Source organism: Phaseolus vulgaris, chromosome 10 (assembly GCF_051622355.1).
Source record: "Phaseolus vulgaris cultivar YP4 chromosome 10, ASM5162235v1, whole genome shotgun sequence".
In the NCBI taxonomy this organism is placed as follows: Eukaryota; Viridiplantae; Streptophyta; class Magnoliopsida; order Fabales; family Fabaceae; genus Phaseolus; species Phaseolus vulgaris.
Genome location: NC_143507.1, coordinates 16,953,692 through 16,970,178, shown reverse-complemented (window position 1 = coordinate 16,970,178; position 16,487 = coordinate 16,953,692). Strand labels below are relative to the sequence as shown.

The 16,487-nt window shown below is 39.4% G+C and overlaps 1 protein-coding gene across 1 annotated transcript; it reads right to left on the bottom strand.

Moving 5' to 3' along the window:
• Window positions 1–5,621: 5,621 nt before the first annotated feature.
• Window positions 5,622–11,108, bottom strand: LOC137818761 (protein NRT1/ PTR FAMILY 8.1). Its single transcript, XM_068622362.2, has 4 exons — window positions 10,642–11,108; window positions 10,324–10,541; window positions 7,616–8,166; window positions 5,622–6,597 (listed from the first exon to the last, which is right to left on the bottom strand). The coding sequence occupies exons 1-4, from the start codon at window positions 10,769–10,771 to the stop codon at window positions 5,766–5,768; spliced, it is 1,731 nt and encodes a 576-aa protein (XP_068478463.1). The 5' UTR covers window positions 10,772–11,108; the 3' UTR covers window positions 5,622–5,765.
• Window positions 11,109–16,487: the final 5,379 nt, after the last annotated feature.

Genomic DNA, 16,487 nt, shown 5'->3' with positions numbered 1-16,487 from the left:
GACGGGGCCGTTAACCGAGGCGCTCGGGAACGGCGCCTACCGCTTAGCGACATTGGAAGGAGGGGCGATTCCTCGCACTTGGAACGCCACGCACCTGAAGTTGTATTACAGTTAAGAAGCTTTGTAAGTAAAGACAAACACAAAAGTTATATTACAATGTCTCTGTTAAAACAGTTTGAAGGGGGCACTCTTTTTTCCCTAAGGAGGGTTTTTAATGAGGCCACCCAATAAAAGAAGAGTTTTCGAAGTTCAAAGGTGTTTTAGATTGCGTGCTTGTTGTTTTCAGAAAGTTTTGAAGAAAGACCTTGTCACTTATACGTGATTTAAGGCAAGTAAAGATATATTGCATGCTTTCTAAAAGGTTTTAAGTCCTCATCGTCTTTCGGCGATCGGAGGCACAAGTTAAAGTTAAAGTCCGCATCGTCTTTCGGCGATCGGAGGCACCAGTTAAAAGACCTCAACGCCCTCGCGCGTCCTGAGGCGAGATAAAGACCTCCTCGCCGTCGAGCGAGTGCAGGCGAGGAAGAGTAAAAAGTCCTCAGTGTTTCTGGGGGCGAGAAGATGTAACCCCTGGGGCAATGTAGAGGCACCAGCAAAAGTCCTCAGTGTTTCTGGGGGGGAGGAGATGTAACCCCTGGGGCAATGTAGAGGCACGATTTAAAGACCTTCTCGCCTATGAGCGAGTTCAGGCGAGTTAAAGACCTTCTCGCCTATGAGCGAGTTCAGGCGAGTTAAAGACCTTCTCGCCTATGAGCGAGTTCAGGCAAGATAAAATCCTTCTCGTCTCGAACGAGTTCGGGTATGGTGTAAAGGGTGGAAGAAGTTTGGAAGGTGGCTAAGGTAGGTTCGAAGAGAGCGCCTAGCCACCCGGTCTTTTGTTCTGAAGTTCAGGAAGGTAGAGAAGGATCCGAAAGACGCCTCTACCCCCAGATAAAAGAACAATGGCCAAGGTGAAGCCAGAAAGAAGCTGATATCGCCAAGAGTCTTTGGCGACCAGAAAAAGTTCAAACAGTGGCGAGAAAGTTAAAGACCCGTTTTGATGAAGCAGATCGGGTGAAGCGATGTTTTAAGCCAGTAGTTGAGTTAAAGCTCGTCGCTTGAAGAGTGATTTTGCGCTAAGGTTCATTGCCTTAAGATTACAAGTTGTTAAAGTGATTATTATTTGAAGTCGAAGTGGTTCGAAGCAGTTAAGTATATGATCGCGCTTACAAAATCGCTAAGTTAATTTCTTGAAGCAAATTGCGCAAGGAAAGTTAAAGCAGCTAAAGAAGTTATAAGCAAGAATACCAAGACTTTGTCATTAAAGTAAATGTCAGATTCAGAACACATGTACAAGAAAATATGAAGTTTATTACAAATTGTATACAAAGAGAAAAGCACAAAGGCAGCGGATGGAGGGAATTGATCAGTCTTCAGCGGGAACCACTTTCCCATCCACTACCTCGTTGTCAAGGGACACCATGCTAAGGTCCAGATCGGGGAACAAGCAGGCGAACTGTTCCCGTGCAGCCTCGAATCCAGCAGCCAGAATTTGGGCAGAACTCAGATTAAGTTCTTCAATCTGCTTCTTGAGTTCTTCAGTTTGTTCCTTCAGCCCCTTGTTCTGCTGCTCCAGCTCTTCAACTTGCTTCTTGAGTTTTTTGTTGGTTTCTTGAGCCTAGAGAAGGTCTTCAGCAACCTTCTTGGATTCTGCTTGCACCTGGCCCAGTTCAGCAGCAATCTCCCCTTTTTCCTTGTTGGCTTCGGCAAGCTCAGCCATGGCGTCATCCCTTGCTTTCTCCACCTTTCCAAGGAAGACCTCCCGGTCGGCTGACCTTTGCTCCAGTTTCTTCACCTTGGCGGCGTCAGTTTTTATGAGGGCCTCCAGGTCAGCCACCTTGACGCGATAAGGCACAATCTTGCTCTCCAGCTCGATTTTCTCTTGAGCCAAGAGTTGTACCTTATGGCGGAGATCGGTAGCTTCCTTGCGCGCCACCCGGAGCTCGGTGCTCATTGCGTCTTCTACTCGGGAGTGTTCAATCTCCGCGAGTGTCAGATTGCAGGACAACTTTTCCGCCTCGATTCTTATAGTGTTGTTTTCAGTTCGAAGGGCGTAGAGGTCGTCCTGGAGCTTCCTGGTGGAGCTCTCCACAGCTCTAGAGATAATGGTGGGGAGGTCTTCTGCCATCATCTTCAGCTTGGCAGAGAAAGGCTCCCACATCCTCGTGACCTCAAGAGAGAGGTTTGCTATTGGAGGCACCGGGTGGGTTTGCTGTTGGTTTTCGCCGCCACCCTCTTTAATTGGTTGTTCAGCAGGCGCTTCTGGGCGTGGTGGCGACGTCGGGGATTCGGTAATTAGAATTGGAGAGTTGTGGGCAACCTCATCCCCGATTGGTGCGACGTTGGCGGTTGAGGCATTTGAAGGAGGACCCCCTCCAGCTGATACAAAAGGCGTGGAGGCGCTTGGGGGGTCCTCCATGAAGTTTGGCTCGGGGGCCTCAACCGCAGGTGGCGCAGTTGCCAATGGAATGGCTTGGACTGGTGAGGCAGGAGCTGGTTGGGGTGGAGATGATGGAGGAGGAGCAGGCGTAGATGACGGCGTTGATGTTGGAAGAGGGGGTGGTGCAGATGGTGAAGAAGGTGCCACCCTCTTCCTCTTCGTGACAAGGCCATCTTCAGTTGCCTCGTCGTCCTCCTCTTCCTCCTCATGGACTACCTGGGGGGCTTTCCTCTTGGGTTTCCTGAGGACAAGCTTCTTGCGTTGGGCGGCGGTTTGAACATCGGAAGGAGCTGGGCCCCTGGGTGGCGATCTGCCTTGAGCAGCGGCGATCTCCACCACAGAGTTTGGCACTGTTTGGGAGCCCGTTGCCAACCCGTGGGTTCGGGCGAGCGCCCTCAATTCAGCGAGCTTGCCCCGACCCAACATGTTATCTGCATAGAGCGAAAATGCATGGGTCAGCTCAGAGAGAAAATAAATGCATAAGACAGTATGCAACAAAGCAGACAAATAGTGCAGAAGAATAAAACCAAAGTCTTGCGCACAACGCACAAGACGCCCAGAAACAGTTAACAGAAGTAGTATTAGAGCAAGAACTTAAATGTTCTAACCTATTCGAATTTCGAGTTGGTCCTCGAAGAACTCGAAGCAGATGAGTGTGGTGGTGAGGAAGGTGATGTTGGCGTCCGCCACACTCTTCCAAAAGAAGCAGAGATCTCTGTCCAAAGCGCCCATGCTATCAGGACTTCTGGGTCTCCTGAAGCTGCTTTTGGACTCTTTGTTCCCCTTGTTTACCCAGTACAAGGGGAAACCGTCGAGCAAGGAAGCGTCCCTGTCGTTCGGGCGCACCTGGACGAACTTTCCCTTCCAGTCTTTATAGGATTGCTGGAAGATGGAGAGGATCGACCTCCCAGCAATCCCATTCAAGCTTACCCACAGGCGGTCTCCTGGGTGCTTGGCTTCAAAAAGAAACAAGAAAACATCCACCGACGCTGGCAGCCCCAAGTGGTCGCACATGACTTGGAACGCCCGCACAAACGCCCAGCTGTTGGGATGGAGCTGGGCGGCGGCGATGTTGAGCTCGGTGAGAAGCTCCCTCTCAAAGCGAGTGAAGGGAAACCTGAGTTTCACCTTCTTGAATAAAGTTGTGTAAACAAAGCAGAAGGGCCCATCGTTGCTCGCCTTGTCGTCGACGCAAACTGGCAGGTCGGGGGGGCAAGGTAGCACCGTCATCTTCTCGTCGTGCTCCTTGTGGAATGATTGGTGAGGCTCATCCCCCTTCGTCAAACGCAGAACTGCCCCAGCAGTGTTCACAAAAGATGTTTCCCTCAACAGGGTCGAGTTGGCCCAGGGATACAGTTTTTTGAAGTCTGGTGGGGGGACGGAGGCTCCTCCGGTGACAGGCGGAGTAGCCTGGGCCAGGTTGGGGCGGGAAGGTGCAGGCCTCTCAGCCTGAGAAGATGAAGCGCCGCGTGCTTGCGGTGGGTCGTGTGCTTGTGAGGAAGGGTTTCGTGATGAAGGAGGAGGATTTGGGGTGATCTTTGAGCGAGTCATTGTTGAAGCTGCAAAGGAAGAAGAAAAGGAAGAATGATCAGGGTTCGCAGAGGCTGACTCGATCATGAAGGAAGGGTGAAAAACGAACGAACGTAGGTTCGTTGTGAACGTTGACGAAGCCCTAAGTTACGAAGAAGGAGAAATAGCAAAAACAACCCACAACGTATGCACCAGACAGTTAAAGGATGATGCGAATCGGTTAAAATGCAGGAAAAACCAGCAGAAGAAGGAAAGGAAGTACCTTTTTATGATCGGGAAGGCGATGAAAGATGTTGGTGATTCAGAATGTTGAAGAACGCTGAGAGCTTTTTTGCAGAAGAGAGTTGGAGCGTCTGAGAATACGAAGAAAGTGATGGAACAATGAAGCGAAAATGAGTTTAAGGGTTTTTCGAAATGGGTTTGGGAAGCGCAAACGTTAACTGAAGGTAACCGTTGATGAAGCCACGTGTCGAGCGATGGGTGAGGGGTTTGGTGGAGCGTCAGAGAAGCAGAAAGTACAACCGCTTGGAATTCTGCGTCAGTGCCACGCAGATCGGTGTTGATGTGACTCTTTTAGTCTTTTCGCTGGACAAGTCTTCGCTTAAGACTGGGGGGCTTGTGTACCGCCCTGGTAGTCGGAAGTGATGACGTGGCACCAAGCTACAGTGTAGGCGTGTTGACAAGGCGCCAGATTTACAGAAGGGAAGGAAGTCGGGGGGCTCGTGTAGTCGCCAGTTATTAAGTTGGCGTGCTCCGATCTCCAGCATACCAGAACCGGCGATCGCCCAGTTGAAGATGAAGTCGCCAGATGTAAACTCAGGCGACCAAGTGATTGGAGATCGCCAGAGCAAGCACATCGCCGAAGATGAAGGTGGTGCAGATTATGAAGGCGGCCGGCGAGACCACAGGGAAGGTGTACGAAGGCACCCTAACTCGCCAATTCTAGTAGAGATCGCGCTCCCAAGTTAGCTATGCACTGGGCAGTACCATGCATAAGTAACTTAGCCAAAAGAGAGTCAGAAGCAGCGCCCAAGTCAAGGAGGCTCCAGATGATGGCACGTGTACGACTGGATGCGAGCCACGTGTCCAGGTCTGTAACTGCCAGGAGAGAGAAAGTGACCAGGTATTTAAGGGTTTCTCAACGAACTTTCGAGGTACGCACGTTCAGATTATACTCTTTACGCTTGCGAGTTCTTGAGCATACTGTGAGAGAGAACATTGCACGGTTCCTTGAGAGTTCTTGAGTGTCTTTGCTCTTAGTATTTGGTGGTTCGGTCACTGACTTGGGCGTTGGAGTGCGATCGGCCGCAGCGGCGCCGCTCTGTTCTTTTGCAGGTTCTTGAGTTGGATCGTGACGAAGGACGGAGGTTGAAGCGGTGCACATGTCAATCCAAGTTTGACGAGGCAAGTTCCAACGTTCTGGTCAACAGGCAGGATCAGCCATGAACACTAAATAAAAAATTATTATTTTTTCTTAGCTCTCCTTGTAAAGTTATATTGTTTTGGTATCAAGTTGCTTTGAACTATTAAGCTTCTAATGAACAAGAGGTTAGTCAACCTACCATACCCCAAGCGTACAAGTGAAGTCTAGATCATTTCAAGGAACCTTGAATAGTACAAAATCTTTATTCTCAACACATTACCAACAGCATGTACACAAATACAATTATACAAATACAATTTGAGCATCTGAGAGAAAGATGCTAAGTGAATGTAAAATTGGATGAGGAGAAATATTCTACAAGCGTGTACCAAATTAATGAGCATTTGATGTAGCCTTTCTGTATGTATACCTCTTAGCCAGCCAAAGATAAACAAAGAAGTTGATCAGGCTGAGAACGGTGAGGAGCCAGTAGAAGTAATCAAGATGACCCCTATTCAGATTGTCTGGTATCCAACCAATGCGTCCATGGGTTGTGGTGATTTTTGTCACAATTAAAACAAGCAAAGTGCTCACATAGTTTCCCAATGCATTAGTGGTGAGTTGAAGAGCTGCACACAAGCTTCTCATAGCATCAGGTGCCTGTCCATAAAAGAACTCCATTTGACCAATCATGGTGAAAACTTCTGCAGCACCTACGAGAAAGTACTGAGGCACTTGCCAGAAGATTGAGATGGAAACGGTTTGAGCATCATAGAGGTTGTTTTTTCTGACCATGCCAAGGCGAACAACCTCTAGAATGCCAGCAACAATCATGGAGATGATGGAGATAACAAGTCCTATGCCTATGCGTTGGAGCTGTGTGAAGCCTTGCTCATGGCCAGTGAACTTTCTTGCAAGAGGCACAATGGCTCGGTCATACACTGCGGCCCAGAAGAGGACACTGAGAGTGTCAAAGAGGGAGAGGGATGCCGAGGGAATTTTGAAGTGAGGGCCTATCTGTTGGTCCATTGTGTTGCCTTGTAACACAAACATTGTGCTCATTTGGCTGTACACAGTTGCAAACACTATCAGAGAAGCCCAAACTGGGAGCAAATGGATTAAGGATTTCAGCTCTTCAACTTGGGTCACTGTGCACAGCTTCCATGAATTTGGCCAACCCTTAGTGTGGTCACATTCTCTCTCTATTGCTGCCTTGTCCAAAAACCTTAAATCAACAACTTTCTCTTGTTAAAAAATGTCTTGCTAAAGTAAAATATTCAAATATAATTCATATTCAAACAACTTCCTACAATCGACAATCGGTTTATAGTACACTAAAATATTTATTAAATAAAAATTAATTTTAGAAAAAAATAATTAAATACTATATTAACTAAATTAATTATTATTTTATAGATTAAAAAATATTAATAAAATAGTTTTTATTAATAATAAAAAATTATAAATTAATTTTTATATTGGTATCTAATTTTAGTTATTAATTACTTTAAAATTTAAAGTTAGTATAGATAAAACTAATTAAATTCTAATTTTAAAATTATTTTATACATTTTTATTAATAATAAATTTTTTATTAAATAATAATAATTTTTAGTTTATCAAATAATATTTAATTTAGTTAATATAGTAATTATTTATTTTTTATTTTTAAAATTAATTTTTATTTAATAATTGTGATTGTATTACCTTTCTTTCTCTCTAGTTTATTTTTTCTAATTTTTATATTATCCCTAGAAATTGGTGATTGTTTGGAGGGTTAAAAAAATTATTATTCAAAATGTCTATTAATCCAATAATTTGTTTACAATTAAATATATTTACCTTTAGAAAGGTTTTGGAAATATTTTTAAAATTTGTTTTATAAAATTTATTTTTAAAATGAAATATTTTATTTTCAAATATTTATACATATTTATTTTTCTTTTATTTCCTCTATTTATTGTTAAGTGTAAAACGTTTTAAATATTTCAAAGTAACATCAATGATTTTTTTATATATATCCTTATCCTGTCTAATATTTAATTACTTTATATATGTGTGTGTTTTATATAATATAAAAAATAAAAATGGCAAAATAGAAAATCTATAAATATTTTATTTTCTTAATGTTTCTATTTGTCCAAACAAATCTTAAAGAAAATGAATTTAGGGTTTTTTTTATCTCTAATTACTATGAACTAAATTGTAGAGTGAATATGATCTTAATGGTTTAGAGAACTTACTTTAACTGATTTGTGTGTTCAAGTTTGCGGGTCCCTTTGATGTTAGATTCTGCATCTTCCGTCTCATAAAGAAGAGACTTGTTATCTGGCACTTGTATCCCAAATTTGGTGCATGCTGCCACTATAACTTGACAAATTCTTGTAATGGTACTTCCTCCAGGTGGTTGAAGTCTGTACCATTTACTACCGATGAAGAAAAATATAATTGCAATGATCATTGCCACAGCAGGTATTCCAAATCCCCATCCCCAACCCACATTTATCTGTATCCAAACCAACGCTGAGGAAGCAATGAGTGAACCAATATTAATTGAGAAATAAAACCAATTGAAGAAAGAGCTCTTCTTTAACCTCTCAGTCTCATCGTTTTCATCAAATTGGTCAGCACCAAAAGCTGAGACACATGGTTTGATACCTCCAGTTCCAAGAGCAATCAGGTAGAGTCCTATAAAGCAAGATGCAGTTTGTGCTGATGTTGGATGGCAACCATTAGAATCACATGCAGGTTTTAATGTAGGGATAGTAGCACTAAACGTTAAAAGTATCATTCCCTGCAAAGTAAACAAACTAGTACACCATTTAGAGCATGTTTAAACACCTTGTGTTTTGAAATATTAGCTTATTTTGAATGCAACTTCTGCAACTAATATCACAACTAATACCAGAGCAAGTTTACACAAAAGTTTTCTTTATAAAAAAACTGATTTCAAGTATATGAACATTTCATGCTTGTATTATTTTGTAATAGTTCACCCCCTTGTTATTTCTAATTTACATTCAAATTCTCAATTATATATAAAAAAATTGTTTTCATATTCTTTTTTGTTATATATTTTTAAAAAAAATTAATCATCTTTTAAGTATTGTGAGAAAATTTATTTAAATAAACACGGATAATGACAATTAATTATAACATTAATCAATTATACACATAATTTACTTTCAAAATAATGCTTCTTTTAATCTTTAACAAGGATACATATTTACAATATTTAATAAGGATAAACATGAAAAAAATACATAAAAATTATAAAATGCTTTATAAAAATATGATTAATTATTACTAAATTATGTTAATATTGAGACAGGTAGAATATAATTTTTTTATAGTTATTTTCTTAAAAGGAAATCTAAAATACGTTGAAACATTACTATGAAGCTAAAAAATCTCAACAGTCGATAAGTGTACCGTCCCGTATCCGGGCGTTGACTAAGTCAAGGTCAAAGTCAACGACTGAAGAGTCAAAGTCAATGCAAGGCGTCGCCTAGGTGGAGAGACGCCAAGTGCCAGCATCGCCAAGAGGAAGCGTCGCCAAGGCAAGGCGTCGCCCAGGTGAAGGCGTCGCCCAACCAGGGCGTCGCCAGAGCAAACAGGGCCTGAAGCAAGGCAATCACAGTGTGGTTCCCCGATACCTATGGGTAGGAAAGACCACGGAGGGAGCGACACTGTGGGAAGGCCCCAGGACCCGATAGCCCGGGAACGCGATAAAGAGAAGGAAGAGGTGGCTTCAAGGCCATAGTGATAGCATCAGGGTAGGGCAACCTGACTCGTGAAGTACCCCTGCCGCCCCAGAGACGCCTTCGGGACAGACACGACCCAAGAGGAAGGTCACGCCCAGGGTAACCGGATGCAGGGTACGAGAGGAAGGCAGATACGCTCTCAGAGTAAGTGACTAGATGATTGGGGGGCATGAGTTGGCACCCAAAAAGTCACCCCTAGCGCAGTAGCACTCCCAGCAGGAGGACTCGCACGTAGAAACGTCCCCAGGTGGGCAGAAGCGCCCCCAGATGGGGTCATGGCGTCGTGAGGCCCTCCACGTGTACGACAGCCATGTCAGAATAGAAACACCCTCTAGTCAGGTGCCAGGTAATTAAAGTCATTCAATACAATTTCCGTTTCGAGCGTTCAGGTACTATGATGGCTCCCAAGCGTTTCAACGTCTTAAATGCGCTACGTTTTCTAATTAAACGCTTTGATGAGTGCGTTACGTTTGTGATTAAAAGCGCTTTAAGGCGCTTTAAATGCTTGGGAGGTTTAAATAGCGCGGGGGATGTTGGAAACGGGGTTGAAACTTTTGGGCAAATTTACCAGAGAACTCTCCAGTTGCTTGCTCGTGCTTCAAGGTTACGTACAAGTGACTGGGGAATATTTTTGCCTGAAGGAGACAATACACAGTTATTTTTACCACCTTCAGAGTGCCATATGCGGTGCTCAGAGACGTAGGTGAACAGTTTTGGTGTTTCTTGCTGGCTGACTTGAGCGTCGGAGTGCAAACGGCCGCTAGGGCGCCTCTTTGTCCTCTTTTTTGCAGGAATCCACAGGTAACCAGTGGGAAGGAGTCCTTAGCTGACGGTTGAAGTCGCACACGAAGACGTCCCGGTCAACCGGACGGAACAATAAGTATAACGTAGCTTGAAATTTCTTGAATTTTTTTTAGATAAAACAATACCTATGAATAAATCCGCATTTTTCTCCAAATAGTCTGAAATGGGAACATTGTTCTCTACTTAAAAAGCAATTACAATTGGTTTTTTTGACAATAGCTTATTTTAAAAAATAGTCACTCTAGGTTTTATTTTGCTTGAAAGATTAATATACTAATATAAAGACAGACAACATTAAACAAGTATTAAAAATTCAGATTAAATTCATTTATCATGACATAGACTTCAACAAAGAATAAAGATTGTTCTTCAAATAAACTTACTATGACGTAGATAATTGAGAAACTAGCAATTGTCCAATATCTTCCCATGTACGAATCAGCCAAAAAGGCTCCAAGTAATGGGGTGATGTAGCATGTCCCTGACCAAGTTGTGACATTAGTTGCAGCAGTTGCGTTTCCTTGGTTGAAACGGGTCTGCAGATAGTTCACTAGGTTTGTACTCATGCCATAGTATGCCAATCTTTCACAGCATTCATTTCCTGTCATAATTTTTTTTCAGCACCTTTTAGCGTGATTTTAATACAGAAAACATAAGATTATGGTATGGAAATGAAAGAAGAAAATAAAAGGATTCAATACCAAGTATAAACCTGCATGCTTTCCATTTTCCAGTCTTTAACTTGTTGGCAGGTCTTTTGTAAATGTCAACTGTCCCATCTTCTGTATATAAGCCATCTTCTTCCACATCATTTGATTTCATGGTATTCATGGTAGCACAGCAGATAGCAGATTTCCTATTTGCTGCTTCTTGTTCTCTTTGTTATCTTCAAACGTCTGTTTCTATGGTGCAGGAAATGATTACACAAATAATCAACAAAACATAAGAAAAAATAAACAGGTTTCTATCGTAGATTTCATATTATAAAGCCTAATTTCAGTGTGCGTGTGAAGTGTATCGCAAAGAGATGTTGGGCAAAGTAATCTTTACGTTAGCTAATGAATGTCCAATCAAATTTGGTGGCAACATTGTGATTTGGGATCATTACTGCTATATACTGTGATGGTTCAAATTGTAATAAATTTATGTAGCAATGCAGGAATACAACACAGAAGCCTTACAAATATTAAAGGAAAACGCAGAACTATTGAGAGATACAAAACTATAATTAAACAATTCTAAAATGACATTTTAACCTACAATTTGAAATCAAGAGAAGATAAAAAGTTTTATGATAGCGAACCCTTAATTTCAAACTTCAATCATGTGGGATGGAAAATTTCTGGTTTCGGCATGCGTGTAATGTTATCACACGCATCCAAAATGCAACCAACCGCATGATAGCTACACGTAACAGAAACATACCATATAAGAATATAAAACTCACTTTCCCATTGTATCAAAACCAATATTATGAGAGTAAATGCTCAAAAAGCGTACAAAAAATTCTCGAAAAGCAATGACAATTTTCCCTTTCGCCAGTGACATGTACAAGGTAAAACCTACATCAGTCTATCAATAGCAAGTTAAAATAGTTGGCATCATATCTTAAGTTTGTCACATTGTACAGCCAGCAAGGAATAAGGTCAGATCTCAGATTAACGTCAGGGTAAATCATATTTGTCTTCATACTGAGAAAAAAAGAATACATGACAACTATAACAATAAGAATGAAACCCACATTACATTTAAAGAAAGTTGAACGCAACATTTATGCTATCACAAAATCATAATTATAGAAAATGCAATGATATCAAACCAAACTCTAGGTTGATAGGGGAGGGAAAAAGCATGCAAATTAAGAACCTACGAACAGTATGCATGCAGATGACGTAAAACAATGAAAGTAGATTGAGACTATTTTACCTTAAGATGAGACAACGGACCGTACGCTTTAGCTAGCTGTTATGTAATGGAAGGGGAATAGAAATCTTAGTAAAATGTGGAATCCTGAACAACAAAACTATAGGAATCACGTAACCTTAACCTTGACACCACCATTTCGCTCAAAAAGAGAAGCACACAAATCAAATAATATGAAGTAGAATGACATCTTGTGTCTGGTTCTGTCCCATGCACGAGTCTCTCTTGATCAAACGTTAGTCCTACATTAATTGTCTTATTGTCGTTGCTGTTACCACGTGGCTATAGTTCGATCAATAGAAAGAACTTTTCACTCTACCACAATTCACTGGAACTATAATGCTCGGGATAATTTAATAATTGATCGTATATATCCAAAGTTGGAATTATGACTACATTGTAACAAATTACCTTATTTTTCTTGTTTTTTTATCAATAATAATAAAAGTTATACATAAATGGGAACTTAAGTTGCTTGACTCCGTATACAAACGCCTAAAATTATGTACAAGCAAATTAATATAAGTTGCAACAATTCCATCAGCATCTCCCCCTGCCTACACGACATCCCACATATGTTTAACTTGTCAAAAAAATACACCGTCTATAATTCAAAGCATCTTTTTATCCTTCAATATTTGAAACATTAGAAGGAGCTAGGGCCATCAAATAGAGGGTGAACAACTTCTTTATTATAAAGAAAAACAAAACTAGCACTACAAGCAAAAAGGGTTTTAACGCAGATTATTTAGTGGAGATTAATATAATCTAGAAATTGATTTAATTAACAGAAGTTTTTTTAACCTTCGTTAAGTTCTAAAGGTTATTCTAAAACCTCAGGAAATATAACAAAGATTTTTTTAACTTTCGTTAAATTTCAAAGGTTCATTTTAAAACCTAAGCAAAATAACGATTTTTTTAAACTTTCGTTAACTTCCAAAGGTTTATTCTAAAATCTCAGCAAAATAATGAAGGTTTTTTAACCTTCGTTAAATTTCAAAAAGTTTATTCTAAAACCTCAGTAAAATAACGGAGATTTTTTTAACTTTCAGTAAGTTCCAAAGGTTTATTCTACAACCTTAGCAAATTAACGAAAATCTTTTTAACCTTTGTTAGGTTTCAAAGGTTTATTCTAAAATCTCAACAGAATAATAGAGGTATTTTTTAACCTTCGTTAAATTTCAAAGATTTATGGTAAAAACCCCAATAAAACATTCTAGATTTTTCAAACTTCAATAAATAAATATAATTAAATCTATTTATAAATAAATAATTAAAAACTACATAGTTTTAATATATTTTATAACTAAATTCTCTAAAATTTTGAAAGCGTAACTTTACATTGCAAATAAGTTTTCTAAAGTTTCAGAAAATTATTTTAAAAACTCAGATAATTAACCTTGGATAATAAGTATTTCAATAATTAATCTTTGATAATAAGTATTTCAACAATATTTGTGTATTTTTTATGATTGATGTTAGTTAGTTTATATAATTTCTAATATTTTTTGTTACGAGCTCATACTTAAAAAAATCTAACTTATTTTGTTTTAGCTTTTGATGTACTAACATTTTATGTGCAATTTTAGTTTTAGTTAGAAGTGTTGATATTTAATTCTCATAATTTTGAAATATTTTAAATTAAGGAATTTGTTTTAAAATCCATCTAATAATTAATTCACTGCGAAAGTGAGAAGTAATAAAGTTAATTTCTCGTCACAATATGTTCTTGCAATCTTTAGCCAAGAACACACATGACTTTGAAGCCCACATCTGACAGATAATGCTATTATTTAGGATATATAAAACAGTGATAAACACTAATTGTTGCCGAGCTAGGTAATAGTGGCTTGTGATCCAAGTTGGGGTAGTAACGTGATGGAAGAAGCAATATTGGGTAAGAAGAAGATAGTTCCTTATTTAATGTTTCTTCTCCTTACATATAATAGATAATAGACATAAGTGTGACTGAATTGTGATTCCTTGCTAGGACTGTCGTCGGTTGCCATTGAGCTTGTGCCAAACAATAGTGTGTCTACAATGCAAGAGAGAAGTTAGGAGGATCGTTAGAGATTGTGGAAAATGGGGTTGAAGGTTATTTCAAACAATAACCCATTTTACGGAAATTTTGAAACTCAAGATATTTTATGTAGATTCTTAAACCCGTGATATTTTACGAAGGTTTTTAAACCCATGGTATTTAACAGAGGTTTTGAAACCCATGTTATTTTACGAAGGTTTTGAAACACATGGTATTTTACGGAGATTCTTAAACCCATGGTATTTAACAAGGGTTCTGAAAGACTTTTCCTAAGGTTTAAAAAACCCCGGGGGAACACGTTCCTCAGGGATGGTTTAGCGAGGGAAACTGCAACCCTGGGTAAATGACTTAATAGAGGTTTTAACCCTGAATAATGTAAAAAAAAAACCTCCCATTAAAACCATTTTTTCTTGTAGTGTAGAATTTGTTGCACTCATTAAGTCCACATTCTGACCTTAATTTTCTTGTGTCACTTTCATTACAAGAAAAATAATGTTTAGAGTGGGTTAAACACAAACACAAAAGGAAGAAATAGACACTAATTTAGAAATAGTCTTCGATTAGCGTGAACGCTCTAAAGTTGGAAGTTAAAGTTTTTGTGTTGGCTTGTAACTAATAATGTGGGTTAAGCCCTCTCTAAATGGAAGCTAACATATTATAGGATTGATTGCTTGAAACCTTCATGGATTGACTTGGTTCTTGGCTTGATGGAGTAATTGGTGGAAGCAATGGAGAATGGAGGTCAAGGAAAAGCTGCAAAAGGGCTCTTGGCTCTAAGGGGTGTCGTGAGGAGTGTGGAGAGTGATAGGTTAGACCTAATAACTTGGAGAAAGTGAGAGAGAGATCAAACAAGGTCTCTACCCTAGAGAAAGGAGACACAAAGAGTTTGGCTAGCAAATTCAGCAACATAACTCAATGATATTTGATCTCCATTTCAAAGAGCCAAGAACCTCCATTTATAGTAGAAGGGACAACCAAGTTTACAAGGAAAAAGAGTGGGAAATTTGAAATTAAAACCATTCAAACTCGACACATATTCTATGTCACAAGGTAAGTGTGATGGTGTGTGAAAAATGTGACTTAATTAGGTGTAATGACCAACCTAAGATTTATTGTGAGTTGTAATTAAGCCCAAATATACCATAGATAGGTTTTAGAAACCTAACCCTAACCTTAACCCTAATTTAATTAAGGCCAAAATACAAGCCCAAATTCTATACTACTTTTAAGCAAGAAATTTTAAATCTTATTCTAGGTTATACCATTATGTTATGACTCCTTTAAACATGTATAAATGAATGGCTCTGTTTGGAGTAGTAGCACCCCACTGCTTTTGGATTCTTCTCGCCATTGCCCTAGTTGTTGGTCCTTTGCTGAGGACTCTGCCATCATCCCCTTCCTCTTGAAGAGGATTTTTCCTCAAATCAAAAGTCTCTGCCTCATCATTTGTGCTACCTGCAAAAGGTGTTAGCACATTGAAAGTAGCATGCACTCCATATTCTCTTGAGGATCTGAAAAGGACCATATCCCGAGGGACTGAATTAGACTTCCTCTGGGTAGGAAATCTATCGTTTCTAAGGTGAAGCCAAACCCAGTCTCCCTCATTAAAAACTATCTCTCTTTTCCCCTTATTATTATGTTTAATGTATTTCTCAATTTGTTTCTATATTTGAGTCCTAATCTTCTCATGTAATTTCTTAATAAATTCAGCTTTTTTTACCTCTTCCTTATGCACAAATTCATGTGAATTAGGTAAAGGTAACAATTTTAAAGGAGTATGAGGATTAAAACCATATACAACTTCAAATGGAGAAAAAATAGTAGTCTTATGGATCACTATATTATATACAATCAAACAAGGCAATTCAAACTGTTTGTAGAAATTCAATCAGTTGAAACTTCGTTTTAACCGGTTGTTTATGGCAGCAACAATAACAAAATCAAATCAAACAGTTTATAAGGAGTGAGAGAGAGAAAGAGATTACACAACCAATTTATACTGGTTCACTCAACCCTAAGCTACATCCAATTTCCAGAACGACCACTAGGTTTCCACTAGTAATCAATCACAGATTACACACACTCAAAGCCACAAAGAGGTGATGTTGATACCACAAGAACCACTCACCCTCTTTGCCTTCACACAACCTTAGTCAGAACACCCTCTGACCTTACAGGTTTACACACTTCACAATTACAGAAAAAGAAACTTTTACAAGAATCAGAAAGGAATAGATTACACTTGGATTTATAAGAATCACAGAGCTCCTAAGATCATACCTTGAAACAATGCGCAACTACTTAGCAATCTTGCAAAACTTTGATTTGAATCTCTTCTCAAAAACAATTTCAATCTCACTTTTTTGTGTATACTTTTTTTTTTTGAAATTCAAAGAGAAATCATATTTATAGCTTTTAAAAGTCGTCGTTCTAGGCAGTCAATCATGTGCCAAAATAGTTTTAATCTAACTGAAAATAGATCCAACAGGTTTTTGAAAAGCTGTTATGAAATGTGACAATCAACCAGTTGAAATGTCGTTTTAACCGGTTGAATTGGTTAGACAATTAGCCAACCAAGTCAAA

What these genes read in the sequence shown, in the direction of transcription:
- LOC137818761 (XM_068622362.2), bottom strand. Translation starts at nt 10,771, where the DNA reads ATGAATACCATGAAATCAAATGATGTGGAAGAAGATGGCTTATATACA. An exon ending in AGCATGCAGGTTTATACTTG is followed by an intron (nt 10,542 to 10,641) that starts GTATTGAATCCT and finishes AAATTATGACAG; the next exon opens with GAAATGAATGCTGTGAAAGA. An exon ending in GAACACACAAATCAGTTAAA is followed by an intron (nt 6,598 to 7,615) that starts GTAAGTTCTCTA and finishes TGTTGATTTAAG; the next exon opens with GTTTTTGGACAAGGCAGCAA.